Source organism: Euwallacea fornicatus, chromosome 31 (assembly GCF_040115645.1).
Source record: "Euwallacea fornicatus isolate EFF26 chromosome 31, ASM4011564v1, whole genome shotgun sequence".
In the NCBI taxonomy this organism is placed as follows: Eukaryota; Metazoa; Arthropoda; class Insecta; order Coleoptera; family Curculionidae; genus Euwallacea; species Euwallacea fornicatus.
In genome coordinates this window covers 667,740-684,701 of record NC_089571.1, presented here as the reverse complement: position 1 = coordinate 684,701, position 16,962 = coordinate 667,740, and the positions used below count along the sequence as shown (strand labels likewise).

General features: G+C 37.5%; 1 protein-coding gene across 3 annotated transcripts in view; it reads left to right on the top strand.

Annotated features, from left to right (window-relative positions):
- The window catches only part of LOC136348127 (protein espinas-like), a 242,359-nt gene extending 226,297 nt beyond the window's left edge, over positions 1–16,062 (top strand). For all 3 annotated transcript variants that reach the window (XM_066298727.1, XM_066298728.1, XM_066298729.1), the window contains 5 exons: positions 10,988–11,191; positions 11,248–11,627; positions 11,681–12,293; positions 12,344–12,612; positions 12,653–16,062. In XM_066298727.1, coding sequence (XP_066154824.1) covers positions 10,988–11,191; positions 11,248–11,627; positions 11,681–12,293; positions 12,344–12,612; positions 12,653–12,929 — 1,743 coding nt within the window. In that variant the 3' untranslated portion in view covers positions 12,930–16,062. The remainder of the gene's footprint in view (positions 1–10,987; positions 11,192–11,247; positions 11,628–11,680; positions 12,294–12,343; positions 12,613–12,652) is intronic.
- Positions 16,063–16,962: the final 900 nt, after the last annotated feature.

Here is a 16,962-nt window from a genome sequence, read left to right as displayed (position 1 = left end):
CGAACAATTGCGTTTTCTAATTATGCCGGAGCTTTTAATGGAAAACGCGCGGGAGCAATCACTGAATTTCATTAATGAAAAATTTTAATTAGATTTCCTTCGGTGCCACCGAAAAGCCGCCTTTATGCGTTCTGATAATTTAATCGGCAGTTTATTTAATGTAAAAGAATATAAAGCTCGGAGAGCCGTTGCTTGTATCCAATTTAAGGATGGGGCTTTTAATTTCAAGACCGAAAGAAGAATTAAAAGTTTTGGTTGGAGGACAACTATGCTTAATTGAAGCCCTTTTAATTAGACCCCACCAATTCTGCTACTGCGGATATCGCATCACAAATTTGTAGTCCATTAATTGCCTGAGTAAGGGCAGGTTCTCCCATTTTACTCTATGCAGCAAGGGCTCTCCAACGTAAGATGCCCTCCACCTTCTTATCTGGATAACAGGCTGCATTTTATTTTTCCTGCACGTGTGGTAAAGTAGCTTTACTGCACGCGTTTGCAAGCTAAAAGTAACGCTTTACCAAACGCATCCGTGAGCCGAAAGTACTACTTTGCGGTAAGAAGTTTTTCCCACGACCACCTATATTAAACATCCATGACACGTAGATATTAAACGAGAGGTAGAAGATTAGCAACATTCTTCAGCCGTCACATTAGAACCATAAAGTGCTATGTGCTAACCAATTAGAAAGTGGAATATTCCATAGCATGCCGGTCGGAAAACTTTCCTTTGACGTGGCCCTGACAAGACTCCAAAATTCCGACACCTAAAGATACAAAATATACAGCGTTGCGTAAAAACTGGCATGCTTTAAGCGTCAATAATTTTAAAATATGCGAAAATCGATATAGAGTGTGTCACATAACACTTTATATGTGACACTTATGACTGCATGCAAAGGGTCACTCCACCTGGATGCTTCACTCATACGAAACGATTTTTTCAACCACATTAAATAAAAGGGCGTAAACTGAAACAAATGCTAAAAACCTAAAATATGGAAAGTGACGCTCGGCGTCGCGACGCCAACGCTATGTTCTTTTTGGAAACACACCTTTTTTCAAAAATGTGAACATCGACACATTCTAAACGGGTTTTGCATAAAAGTTTGTTGAAATTTTTAATCATTTAAAAGCTATAGGGGGAAACAAATACTAACATATTAGGTAATTTTGAGTTAATAATATTACCAATGACGAGAATAAACATTCAGATTGTCAAATATTTTTTGCTTCTTTATCGAACAGTGAGGCAAAGTCATCAAAATCGGCCAACGAAAAACATTATACAGGGTGTATCTTAAGTAGGGACTTTCCTTTCAACACGACGTAGACCGTAAGCAACAAGGCAGAATCCTTACATAACATTTCTTCAAAATCTTAAAAGCAACCTAAACATTCACATAAGAAAGTTTGAATAAATTACAAACCTTTAATTCCTTCTTACTTCGGCACTGGCTACGAAGTGTGTTCGAAATGTCGCCATTGATGGACCCTCTCGAAGGATGTGTAAAACACGCTCGTCAATCTATGCCATCCTAGATGGCTTAAGTCTTCCAATATATCCACCATGCTTTGCTGGCAGATTTCCGGTCTCACGAGGTCTTCCAACAAGGTAAATAAATCTACGGGTGGTGGGATGAGATCTTAAGGGAAAACGATCGGCATACTTATAAAACTTAAACTGCAGCAGCAGTCTCCATGTACCAACAACAAATCAACCAATTCATTTTTAAAGTAATTATGGGTCATTCTCAATATAACAATATTTATATTTATCAAAATAACATCTGGAATCGAGCTTTACGACTGATTTTTAAACCCTCCATAAACATAAAAACCAACTGATGTCATATACCTTCTTATCCTTGAAACAAGAACCCTACGTTACGCCAATGGATCTATGCTCCTTACATTGCTCCTATTTGATTTCTCATAAAAGTCTAATGGTGATGTTATAGCGCAATGAGAGCACTGGTTTGTTTAAGAAACGTCATCCCTTTGTCTGATACGACAAAATGATCAAAATATAGTTAACTTAGCCCTAAGATCGGTTTAAATTACTTAACTACCCTTAACGATGTGTTTAAGTAGTCAAGATCCTTCCATTCAAACTCATTCAGATTTCAGATTCATAGAGATTCCATTATTCTAGATTCATTCAAATTATTATTAGATTATTTAATATCGTTGCTGAATCTATTGTGTTCTAAGTACTCGTACTATCTTTCCCCATTGGACACACTAGTGAAGTAAAAGTTGATAGTGAGTGAGTGAGTTGTCTCAATCCTGACAAATCTACATCGTGGTGTCGACTACGTATAAAATACCAGCTGGTGTCACGACACTGCATTAAAATAATAAATATGAAATGTTTGCGTTTTTGCAATAACTGATCATTTTTTTTTTGTGTAATTTTCTCCCTTATCCGTTAATTTCACTATTTCATACAGGGACGAATTCAGGTTTTATACAAAAATGTATTTTAATACGATTGGTTTTGAGATTTCAGAAAAATGTTACATCAAGATTTTGTTTAATTTTTTGAGGTGCATGTCGCGTTAAAAAGAAAACCCCTATTCACGTTACGCCTTGCATGTATATACAGGGTGTCTCTCAAAGGTCTGAACAAAATTCTACTACAGATTTCTGAGACGAAAACGTGACAATTTAATCCAATTTGCTTAAGTCCAAAAGTGGATGGTTTTCAAAGTACAGGACATCAAAGTAAAGATTAAAAAACGAAAAAAATTAATTACTTCATTTGTAGTGCCACCATCTGAACAAAATGTCGGATGGAGGGGGTTTTAGGGACGAGAAACCCGAATCTGTGTACGTTTTCGATGCACATTGTGAGCATTATCAGGGCTAGATGAACTCTGTTAAACCTATTAGCGGCCAGTGATCTATTTATAGATCAAAACAAAGCTCAAGTATTTTTGCCCTCATCCCACCCTTTGACCACTGGATTTGGTCTACTAAAATTGTGAGGTAGTTTCATACATAGATTGAGTGTTTTTCGCCATTATCAACTTAGACATGTGTTGAGTTAGATCTTTTGGCCGTAAAATATTCATAATTTTTTTTGAGTACAACTTAGTTCTGCTTCAGTAAGAAAAATCGGGTAATCAAATTAGGTTTGTAGACAATACTTATAAATTCGATTGATAACTAAAGTATGTAAAATATTAAAATTTTGTTTGATAAAAATGATCAATTGCTGACTACTGACGGAGCTTTGAAAACGGCGACGTATATACAGGGTGTCTCAGAATGAGGGGGTCAAGACTTAACCACATATTCCTTGGTCAAAAATACATCGATTCATGGTGATATACTTAGATACGAAATTGTCTCCTTCTGAAGGTACAGCCCGTCAAAATGTCACTGTTTTTTTTTAATTTTTCAAATAAGTCGAAAACGGCTGATGAAACAGTTGAGTGTCAGTACTCTGACGATATCGATGCGAATATATTAGCGTGACCTTCAGAAGATGATAAACTAACAGATAAGGAAGTACCTGACGACGAAGATGTAGGGGTGCCAACCATGTCAGATGTTGCTGGATTCGCTGAAATTCAATTAAATGAAGAAAGTGACGAAGAAAATGATGATATACCATTAGCACGTCTTGTACATACAAAAAAAAACTGAAAAAAGAAAATTATTGTAAATTGGAGTAAAACACCTTCTATGTATGAACCAGTTTTATTCGAAAGTGATTACTCAGTAAGAGTAAGTAATTTGAAAACTTCTTTGAATCCTGCAACTACAGTTGATTTGTTTGATTAATTTTTTAATGGTGAAGTTTACCAATTAATTGTACAGGAAACTATGGAATATACCGTTACGCAAAAGAACAAACATCGTTATGTAATAAAAGAAGACAACCTTAAAATTTTTATTGGATTTTTGGTTGCAGCGTTTATCATAAATTACCATCTGAACGACATTATTATTGGTATGACGATGACGATTTGAGACGAGCTATCGTTAAAAATGTTATGACCAGAAATTCATATCAAGATCTGAAATCTCTTATTCACTTTCAAGACAATAGCAAAGGTCAAGAAAATAAAAATGATAAATGCCTTAAGATCAGGAGTTTGGTAGACTTAATAAATAAAAACTTTAAAAATTTTTGGATATTTCAACAGAATCTCTCAATAGATGAAATGATCGTTAGGTATTATGGCCACCACACCTTGAAACAGTTTATAAGGGGTAAGCCAATTCAGTTTGGTTATAAGCTATGGGAAATGTGTCGAGAAGACGGATATCGCTTCAAACGTTCATTATATACGAGCAAGGGAACACAACAATCAGTGGTGCCTTTTGGTACGAGAGTCGTTCTGAAGATGGTCTCTATGTTGAAAATGCAAAAGTCTTTTTTTTATAAGTCATGCACTACTCTCCAAACTGAAAGAAATGGACTTTCAAGCCACAGGAACGATGAGAGGCAATAAGATGGCAAATTGTCCTGTTCAGGCAACTAAAAAATTGCAAAAATTCCCACGAGGATCTTATGACTACAGATTTGACGGTAAAACAAATTTTTATTAATTAAATGGAATGACAATATGTGTGTTTCCATGGAAACCAATTTCGATACCAAAGATCAAGAATTGTCGATATTACGATGGAGAAAACGGCAAAAAGCCACGGTTTAAGTCCCTCAACCAAAACTAATATAAAACTACAATCGGTATATGAGAAAAGTGGATCACCACGACTGGCTTTTGGAGAGGCATTTCGTAGCCATAACAGCAAAAAAAAATTATACTGGTATTTATTCATCAGGATCATTAACATGGCTATGATTACTCCTTTTTGCACATATAGAAGAATACATGGAAAAAATCCTTCACTATCAAAAATTCTAGGCGACAAATTGATGTTACCTATTTAAAAGTTGGATGTGGACGAAGTGTTTTAAAAGGAAGTCCACTTAGTCAACTTCCACGTCTTATGTATTAAACAGTGTACAGTTAGATGAAAAAGGACATTTTTTAGAAAAACGGACGAACCAACGATGGTGTCAGTATCCTACATTTAAAAGTCGACCTCTCATTTTTTGTCAAAAATGTAATTATACTGTGTGTTTATTGTTTTTTCCAGGTACATAAGAAAAATTAAAAGATATTTTCGATTCGAAATAAAATTTATGGTAAAAGAAAAATTAAGTTTGAATCGTCCTAATACCCAGCGATCTATTTATCGATCAGCCCTTTTTGCAAAAACTCAAACTCAATTGCAAAAATGCTATTGATATTGTTTTACTTGATTCAAAACTAAATTAAAAATGTGTTTTATTCAACTTTTAAAAACAGAAAAAATTATTTGGTCCTTAATGAGTTAAAGACGGTAACTTTGTTGACACTCGATATCAAATTTATATATTACTAAATTTGTATTTTTATACATATTTTATGAAAAAAGGTATCTTACGGTCCCTAAGGGCTTTCCTTCTTAAGGTACTTAAAGTTTGACTATAAATAAATCAAAGTTTGCTGCTTGTATGCAATATATTATAATAGTGGAAAAATGTTGAGCAACATTTAAAAAAATGATATAATTACAGCTAAGTTAGTTAAACTCATTTCAATATAGGTTTAACATAAAGGCGCCATATAAGGAAATACTTTGACCATCAGAAATATCAACATTTATTTTATTGTTTGTTTTTATACCGATAACATTTGTTTGGGGGTGGAAAAAAGTAGAGCAACATTTTAAACAATACAAAATATTTAAACAATTTTTGCCTCGATATTCATTGCAACTGTGAGTTTGTCTTAGTAAACGTGCTTAGAGGAAAACATTTGTCTTTAGAAGAAGTTATCGTTAATTTACATGAGATTGACAAAAGCAGAGTGAAATCGCAAAGACGTTTAACTTAAACAAGTCCATTGTTTCCCGAATTATTAAACAAAATCGTGCATTTGGGAACAGTCTGGTGAAGAAGAAATCCGGAAGGCCCAAAAAATCCAATAGACATGAGAACAAACAAATTATAAAATTTGCAAAAAAGTGAACCTTCCATTGGCTCCAACACAATTAAACGCCGTATTTCTGAGGACTTGGAATTGAAGTCACTTCTAGGACTATGAGGAATTGATTGATGGACGCTCAGTTATGTGGCAGAAGACCAGCCAAAAAACCGCCGTTATCAAAGAGGAACGGACGGACTCGCCTCAATTTTGCCAAATCACATTTGTATTGGACAGAGAACTACTGGAAAAAAGTCATTTGGAGCGACGAATCAAAGTTCTGTTTATTCAACAGTGATGGCCTATGTAAGACGCCCCAAGGGTGAAAGACTTAATCCTAAATACACATGCACCACAGTCAAGCACGGAGATGGGTCGATTATGGTCTGGGGCTGTTTCTCGGGCTATGGCGTTGGTCCAGTCCATAAAAAAGAAGGCCACATGGATAGTTTCAATAAAAGGACACCTTGGAGAACCAAATGGCGTCACATGCCGATGAGGTTACGCCCTTACGACGTATTTTCCAACAGGATAGTGATCCTAAACATACGTCAAAATACGTAAAGGCACGGTTCAGGAGAGAAAATATCAATGTTCTAGAATGGCCTTCACGATCCCCTGATCTCGACCCGATCGAGGACCTCTGGGAAATTTTAGACCAAAAGATCTGAGGAGAAAGTTACACGAGTACCGATCAATTATTTGAAACATTGAGAGAAGCCTGGCGCAGCATGGATCCCGTAATAGTATCAAAGCTAACAAGGTCGATGCCCAGCAGATGCCAGGAGGTCATTAATATCAAGGGGTTTTTTACAATATATTAAACAATACTGTTTTTAAGAATAAATGTTTACTTTCTTTGAGAGTTGAATTATATGACCATTTCCCATGTAAAGGTGATAACGCATGTTTCTCGCGTTAACAATAACAGTAACACGCTCCAGAATCAGCATCTTTTATTTATAAAAGTTCGGGACAATTAGCATATTCATTCGTTAAGTGTTTTCTTCCCGAAAGCGTACCAGGTCTGTAAATGTGAAACCGGAATTTGCCTCCGAATGTCCCTAGTGGTCAACATACGTAATATTATCGTGTTATTAGGGTACTATATCTCTTCAATACTGCAGGACAGTTTGCAATAGCTTTGAGTATGTCGAATTTTGTGCCTACAAATTACGATTTGCGGACAGCATTGATTTTCTGTTACCACTTGGAAAAAACGGCTGCAGATTCACATCACATGCTTGTTGAAGCTTACGGTGAGCACGCCCTTGGAAAATCACAGTGCTATGAGCGGTTTAAAAAATTCAAAAGTGGCAATTTTGACGTCAATAACGAAGAGCGCGGAAAACCACCGAAAAAGTTTGAAGACGGCAAGTTGCGAGCTTTGTTAGATGAGGGCGATGCTCAAACGCAACAACAATTAGCGAACCAATTAAATGTGACACGAGAAGCCATTTCCATTCGTTTGAAAGCTACGGGAAAAATTCAGAAGATAGGAAAATGGGTTCCACATGAACTCGATGAAAGACAGCAAGAAAATCGAAAAACCACTTGCCAATTGTTGCTTACCAGGTATAACAGAAAGTCATTTCTTCATCGAATTGTGACTGGTGACGAAAAATGGATCTATTTTGAGAATCCCAAACGTAAAAAATCATGGGTAACTCCCGGCGAACCATCAGCATCGTCAGCAAGACCAAATCGATACGGACGGAAAACAATGCTCTGTGTTTGGTGGGATCAAACAGGCGTAATTTATTATGAGCTGCTAAAACCTGGAGAAACTGAACGTTACCGACAACAAATGATGGACTTGCATCGAGCTTTGCGTGAAAGACGACCAGAATATCAAGAACGGTAACACAAGGTGATATCGCTTCATGATAACGCACCATCACACACTGCAAAACTGGTGAAGGAAACGATTGGGACGTTTCATTGGGAAGTACCATCGCACGCGGCTTATTCACCCGACTTAGCACCATCCGATTATCACTTATTTCCATCGATGGGACACGCTCTTGCAGAACGGCACTTCACCTCTTACGAAACAGTTCAAAAATGGCTCGATGAACGGTTTGCCTCAAAAGAACGACAGTTCTTTTGGTGTAGCATCCACAAGTTGCCAGAGAGATGGGAAAAATGTACATGTAACGATGGGAAATATTTCGAATAAAATATTTTTTATAATTATTGCGCAGCTAAGTTATACTTTTTGTTAAAAGATTCCGGTTTCATATTTACAGACCTGGTATACTTGTGTTGCACATATCGAAATAAAGTAATTGTATTAGGTCGTGTAGTATGAAATGAGTAGATTCTCGTAATGCCACATTCAACTGCGAATAACTTCACTCTAAATCTATATTTGAACTTGACTTTTTTATGTGGAAAAGGCACATTCTTCCTCTTTCGATCAGAGTTTAAAGTGTTAAAAATTATTGAAAACTTTTATTTGTATAAAAATTTTTGTGCAGCCATGCAAAATAGTGAAATTCGTGTGTTAATGAAACATGAGTTCCACCGTGGAACCACAACAGCTCAGACGGTTCGCAATATTAATGATGTGTTTGGTACTGAAGTCACTTCACAGCAAACAGTACCTCGTTGGTTCATGGAATTTCGTTCTGGCAATTTTGACCTAACAAATGAACCACGTGGACGACCTGAAACTCAAGTGGATAACGATCATCTGAAAGCCGTGGTGGAAGCGAATCCACGTCAAAGTGCGTTCGAATTTCCGTTAATATTCAGTGTAACCAAAAAACTAACATTGACTCATTTGGCTGGGACTGGTAAGGTGAAAAAGCTGGACGAGTGAGTACCGCATGAGTTGAGCGACATACAGAAAGAACGACGTCTCGAAGCTTGTGTTTCTTTGTTGTGCCGGTATAATAACGATCCATTTTTGAATCGGATTGTTACTTGTGATGAGAAATGGATCCTATATGACAACACCAAACATTCATCGCAGTGGTTGGATCAAGTTGAACCACCAAAACATTGTGCGAAAAAAAATCTTCATCAAAAGAAGCTTATGGTGTCCGTTTGGTGGTCCAACGCAGGTGTCATCCATCACAGCTTCATGAAACCTGGTGAATCGATTACGGCTGATGTCTACTGCCGACAACTGACCGAAATGATGAGGCTAACTGACTGTTAAGCAGCCAAGATTAGTCAATCGAAGCGCACCGCTGTTGTTGCACGACAACGCGCGGCCACACACCGCACAAGTCGCCTTGGCCAAGCTACAGGAGTTGGAATTGGAAACTCTTCGTCATCCACCGTATTCACCCGACTTAGCACCCACTGATTACCGCTTCTTTCAAAATTTGGATAACTTCTTGGTAGGGAAAACATTCAACTCCGACGAGGCTGTCAAAGCTGCCTTCCACGAGTTTGTCGACTCCCGGCCTGCAGGCTTTTACAGCAGGGGAATCAATGAACTTCCCGTTAAATGGCAGAAGTGTATTGATAATGGCGGTGCATATTTCGATTGACAATAAAAACATTTCATATGAAGAAAAAATGACTAAAGTTTCAATTCAATTCTACTCATTTCATACTACACGACCTAATATATTCTTACCCTGTGTATCTGTTTTTAAAAAGTAAAGTTCAAAAGGACTTAACGTAACTGTTACTCTACTTTTTTCCACCACTGTACAGTGTAATATTTATTTTTCCTGTAACTTTCAAATAATTAATTTTTTTTTTTATTTTTTATACAAAACTCGTTTAGAATGTATCGATGGTCACGTTTTTGAAAAAACGACATGTTCCTGAAAAAAAGCGTCAGCGTCGCGACGCCGAGCGTCGCTTTCCATATTCGACTGTTAATACTTGTTTCAGCTTGCATCTTCGTGTTTAATGTGGTTGTAAAAATTAGTGTATATACCCATGTGTTTTCGTATAAAATTGAATGACCCTGTACGTAGACGTGCAAAAAAGCTCAATAGTTTCGGTCACACTACAGTTCAATTCGCGAACCTCTCTAATTGATAAATATATCATCCTGAAATGTCAAAATAACGTTTTCGCTCCCCATTTTGCTTTCGAAAGTTATCGAAGAAGTTTCCAAGTCACGTTTGAAAGTCATGTCTCCCCATATAAAGGGCGCAAACCCTCGAGTACGTGTAACTTATATTAAAAAGTCACCTTGCAGCTCTTTTTTAAGTGCGATTTTGCAAGATATATGGTCTGTCTAACTAAGATAAAGCACCATATATTCGGCTAAGTGAATAAATACCGAAGATCCATTGTTGTTCCTCCATGGTTGTGACATTTTCTAATTAGTTTTGAATCTTAATCAGTCCTGCCGGAGAAATAAATAATCTTGGGTATGAGCAATTAAAACCGTCAAAACGATCTAATTTACATTTTTCTAATTAACTCTTGTAGCACACCCGGGGGAGACATGAAGCATTAAACGGCTGTTTATTTTCTGAAAACTGCGAGAGGCATCTTTTATTTGTTTCTCTAGGGAAATATCAGCCGTATTATTCCACCACTTTTCTTTATATTCACTATGGAAACCAAAGTAGAAGAAAATAATTGAGATTACTTTGAGGATGAATAAAATCTATATACACATTGCATTTAAGAAACGCACTCGTCGCAATTGGCCTGCGAGGGGCGACAAATTCAACGGTTTGGATGTGCTGCGAATACCCACTTAAAAACAAATTAGCTGTTCCATTGGACATTTCATTTTGCCTAATTTGATATTGTCCATATTCGACCTCGGCACTATAGCCGGAAATTTCGAACGTCCAATAGGATCGGAGGTAGTAATATTTCATTAAAGTTACCCACAGGGACCCCGATAAAATCCCGGACTAGACGAAATCATCCCTTCCTCGCCATTTGGTGCAGACAGATTTATTAGCGCCGTAGATCTTGTGCCCTAAAGGGCGAAAGATATGATCCTCAGATTTGTTACATTTAATAAAAAGAGACGTCGAGTGTATGTTTTTGCTTAACGTCCATTTTTTTAGTGTTCCGAGTCCTTGTCCTCTGGGGATATTGGTGTGTTCGCCTCTAGAGCCGGCCCAAATATCGTGTGGCACGCAGCCTGCTTCACTTGCTGCGTGTGTAGGGAACTCTTAGTCGATCTTATTTATTTTTACAAGGAAGGACGGCTTTATTGTGGCAGGCATCACGCCGAAACGGTTAAACCCAGATGCAGTGCCTGTGATGAGGTTAGATCAGGTTAGTTCGTATTTTTACAGTAATAAGCATCATTTGCTCTTTTTAGATTATTCTTGCCGACGAATGCACGGAAGCCGAGGGTCGGGCATGGCATATGAAACACTTTGCATGCTCAGAATGCGAACGGCAGCTGGGCGGTCAGAGATACATAATGCGCGATGGACGACCCTATTGCCTGCATTGCTTCGACGCCATGTTCGCTGAGTACTGTGACAGCTGCGGGGAGCCAATTGGTGTAGATCAGGGTCAAATGAGCCATGAGGGTCAGCACTGGCACGCCACTGAGACGTGCTTCTGTTGCCATACTTGTCGCACCTCTCTTTTGGGCCGGCCATTTTTGCCCCGCAGAGGAGCTATCTACTGTTCCATTGCCTGCAGCAAGGGGGAACCACCCACACCATCTGACAGTAGCGGCCCTGGGACTAGGTACGTAGACGAGAAGCTGTAAGTTGATGATCAAATAAGTTGCTATTGCACAGAATTCCACGACAAACCACTAACATCAGGCAGCGGTCAGACAATGCCGCGTCACCCAGCGAAAGCCTCACCCCTCCAGCATCACCTTCGACGTTCATGACACATCCACAGAGATCTCCCGTTACCAGCACACCTTCCAGCCCTATAGGGTCAATGTCCTCTCCTCCGATCCAGTACAACACATCTGGCGGTATAGGGTCAGGGCACGTTGCAGCTTCATTACATAGTCTGAGCCACACTCCGTCGCCTATTAGATCGCCGAAAATGGGTAGAAGGGCGTTGCAGCGTAGTCCAAAACCTGATGCCGGATCTCTGGCTAGCACTCCCACGCCCTCTGAATGCGGGGAGTTGGACGAGAGGATAGGTGCACAGGAAAAAGGGCTGGATCGGGTTTTGTTGGAGCGAAACCTGGACCGACTCCTGGCCGAGAGGGGCAGCTCGCCCCAACAATCTGCAGACTTTGAAAAATTGCTGTGCGCTAAGGATAGAAGTAGGGAGCCTTTACATCTGGCAGATTTAAGTCTGGATGATTGGGCCGACAAATTACGTGGAGAGGGTTTCTCTAAAGAGGAGGATCAAGAAACGTTACATGCCAACAGTATGCCAGAACTACCGGTAAGTAACTCCCAGAAATATTTTGTCAGCATTTAATGGATCCCTTCTAGTTGCCCCAGTCGAGCCTAGCGAGTGGGAGCACGCCGGATTCGCCCACCAAGAAGTCACGTGGTTTGCTTAGCGTTCGTTTTCAAGGTGACAACGAAGCATTTGAAGCCGATGAGGCAGACAACGCCAGCATGGAAGCGGCCTCAAAGCGATTTCCGAGAAGTCGTAGTTACAGTGGCAGTGGGAGAGAGAAGAGGCACGTGGACACACTACAAAGGAAAAACCGAGTGGCCAAAAAGACCACATCTGACGCTCATGTGGCAGTCTCTAGGTGAGGCAATCATTAGAAATTACTAAAATCATTGAAATAGCCAAATTCCTAGGTCCCGCCAAAGTTCACATCGCCGCTTGAATCATGACGACGACTCGGACAGCCATTGTTCAACCTGTTCGTCTAGCTCCTCTTCAGACGACTTGGACTACCAATTGCCGCCAAGGAGAGCTTACGGTGGAGTGCGGATTTCTTACGTGCCAAACGACGCCCTAGCTATAGCCCGACGAAGGCAGCAGGGTAACCCGAAGAGTCCCAATCGGACTACCAAATCTCAACAAATGGACGAAAAGGACAAAAATTGCATCATTTCTTGATATCGAATTCTACGTAGGATTAGGTTGTTATTAAGGAAATGGGATGAAGAAGAAAGGAAGCTGTCGTAAAGAACATTGTAACGCCAAACTTTTAAATACTCCGTCTCAAGTGCAATAATCAGACAAATGGATTCAACGTGAATCAAGAAATGGTGTAAAAAGTCAAGAAGTGACGACGAGTGCACAAATCATTATCCGCTGTGAAATTGATCATCAATATGGTTCGTGTTTCGGCCTGAAAATGGTCACGTTTGAACTGTGAGTGTCTAAGTTCTTCCATTGACCATCACCCTCTCTAACAATAAAGCCACATAACTCCGTTGAATCCAAGTTTAGTCTAACCATTCTGTATACCTTCTTATGTGGTATGTATAACTCATTTTGTTATTATTTGCAAAACGATAGGCCATGGAATTTGGACGGCAAACAAAACGTAAATGGAATACAATGTACAGAGTGTTTAAACAGTGTGCAATCGGTCGATATCTTATTAGCATTAGAGTTAAAGCAAAAAGTTGAATAATTAGAAGAAAATATACAGGGAGTCTCAAAAACTCTAACGTTGTCAAATTGCGTTCTATTATATTAAATTAGATTACTTTCAATATTATCTCCTCATATTCTGCGGATGATTATGTACGACTCTTACGAATCGTGTTATATATCTATATTTAACAGTTTTTGAAATGTGTACTTAATTGAGTATATAGGGTGTCTAAAAAATACCAGCAAAGCTACAACACTGTGATTTATAAACGAATTTTGATCAAGTGAAAACCAAATAAATTAATATTTTTCGGACTACTAAGTGACGTCAAAGTTGACATTTTTGACTAAACTTCTGCTTCAGGAGACAACTTCAAAATATCAAATAGAACAACGTTTTTTTATAGACAATATTTTACCGAATTTAATGATGTGTGACCACTTAACGTTAAAAGAATGTTTAATTGAAATTGGAACATTTGAACAATAAGAGACGTGTAGTCGTCTGTGTCCTGAATTTCAGAGTTATAAAACCATCTGTATCGTCATGGGATCATCTACATTTCATTCCATCTCATCCTATTGTATCATCTTGTACAAAGACGAGTAGCGTCATGAACAAATGGTGGTTGTATGATACGCAGCGAGAAAAAAAAAGATAAACCCGCCTTTAACCATTGAAACCACATCATACTTTCTCACAATTTTCTGTAAGCAGTTAAGCTGCATATGTGATTATTGTAAATTAGCTCTGTAGAAAATATTGTTCTCAATCTGATGATGTATGTCAAGTTAATGCTAAAACAATTTTAAACTGAAAAAAATTAATGATTTTATTTCTTTGAGTACTAATACATTGATTTAAATATTACAAATAAGATTTTTTTTCTGCACGTAACAAACGTACATATCCCTAGTTGACACAAAATATTATTTTTCAAGATATTGCTCAATTTGACTACCATCATGTCTTACACATAATTGGCATTTTCTGCTTAAACCATGCGTTGCATTTATAAAACCATTTAGTGCAATTTGCTAACAAGCATATATAATTCTTCGTCTTAAAATAACGACATTTTTGAGGTGGGAAACATAAACTTTATGTTGATAATACCCTCATAGCTAAAAATCCAACGGATAAAGGTCCGGTAAATCAGCTGGCCAACAGACTGGACCACTGGTTCCTATCCATTTTTCCTGGAATTCAGCAGTTAACTATTCAACATTTATTCTGGCATTATAAGGTATCGCACCTTCTTATAGAAAATAAATGCTGTTCAATTCCAGAAAAGGTAAATTGTTCAGGAATTCATCAATATAGCCGGTCAACAGTTCGTGGCATCTCCCTTGGTTTAATGTATCATTAATAAAAAAATGGGCCAACTACCCAATCAAAAAAATTCTACACCAAGCATTGCGGCTAAATCTTCTTTGAAAATTATTTTCTACTGCAAATCGAAGATTTTTTTGGCTTCATATCGATAAGTATTTCTATTGAAAATTCGATTGTTGTTGAAAGTGCATTCGTCGGACCAAATAGTTTTTACATAGAAAAGTGGATCAGCTTGCACATGATCAAGAAAATGATTGCAGAATTGAATTCGTTGATTAAAATCATTGGATTCCAAATATTATACTTTTTGAGAAATGTAAGGATGGTATTTGTGTTTCTTGTAAGTTCTTTTAACATTATATTTGGGCGAGTTCACTGATTTAGCAATTTCTGTTACTGATGTTTTTGGATTCTCTACAATGCTAAAGAATACGATGAGTTCTACATTTTCATCAAAGTCTTGCAATAATTTTTTCGGCTTTTTAAAAGGTCCATAACGATGTAAGTTATCTTCTAAACGTTTAAGTTTATTACGATTAGGTATTTCTCTCTTACGAAAACGGGTAGAATTAAGACGCATTACTTCATCAGAGTTCTTATAGCTTTGGAAATATGCTTCAAGTATATATATGTTCACTGTGTAATTTTAACCCTAAAACCACAACGTTAGGTTGGTAAAACACAAACCACAAGGTGAGGTCGCTGGTGACTCATTTTTAATATTTCTTCTATGCAACAGGGTTAAAATAGGTTTGTTACATTTCAATTTATATGTAGTTTATTATGTGTCTACTAGTTTTTTCCCAATGGGTAACGAAATAAAATTAATATTAACAAAAAAAAACTATAAACTGAAAAATAAACATTTTCGGTGCAACAAAAAACATAACTATAAACTCTGAATAAAAAACGGAAGATAAGATAAGATTAGGATTTACACTATTCACAAATGATACATTGGTGCTCTACACACATGTTTTCTCCATAGTGAACGCACATGTGACATCGGGTTCGATCTCGCGACCTTGTACAAAAGGCATAAGGACACGAACGATTTGGGGGTATTTTGGGCGACACTTCGTTTGGACATCCGAAATAATCGCGAACAGATTGTCTTAGTTTTCTTGGAAGTCGTTTGTTTTCTCCTCTTTGGTTTATATGGTCTTAGACTAAGGCATTGGCTAACTTTTTTTGCAAATTACTTCGAGTTTCTCCATTGTCCAACTTTTGACATCGATGCAGTACAAAAGCATTAATTCCAGCTGCGTCTAACACTCCATATAAAATTCGTAAAGGCCAGCTTCTAGTTTTTCGAGCAACAGTTCTTGAGTTACAAAGTTGATCAAATGTATCGACTTCTCCCTTAGTCGAGGTATAGAATATTGCAAATTGTGGCTTTTTTGTTTTGGGAGTAACATCATCTTTAAAATGCATTAAACTGATCAACAAGATATATTTTTCTTTTTCGATACTCCATCATGGCAAAATCATGTCCACACCATAATTTTCGAACCTCCATGTTTAACGATCTTAGGGGTGTATTCAGGTTGATAGGCAGTTCCTGTAGGGCGTCGGAAAAAAATTCTTAGTCAAGTATTACCAAATAATACGATCTTACTTTCATCCGACCAAAGAATATTACGCCATTTTGTAGACGGCCAATCTTAAAGTGATCTTGCAAACCCTAATCGTTTTTTTTTATGTTTTTTATTGAGCAAAAGTAACTTTCGCAGATTTCTTGCTAATATATTATTTATTATATTGCTATATATATATTGATTTTTTTTTTAATTGTTGAGCTTAATAAACTGCACATTTTCAGCGGCCTTGCTAACATACAATTCGAGGCCTACTATGACAATTTGTAAGAGCAAAATTTTAATAAATCTTATTAGCGATTTTTTTAGAAAAAATATGTGCACGCTACTGGATTGACCACCCCTCAAAACGGGCTTGTACAACATTTTAATGCAAAATTTTGAGTAATAACGATTTTGTAGAGGAATTAAAAATGCACCCTCAGTACATATTTATTTTGAAAAATTCATAGTCGGCTATGGAGAACAAGTGAAGTGTTTAACTGTCAAACAAACGCAACAAACGTCAACATCGACATTAGAACTTGTTTGTACTTCATACAAATTCAATTATTAATCGTGATAATTATGGAAAATTTAAGTGTAAAAGAAAAAACAGAAATTGTTCGTCTTG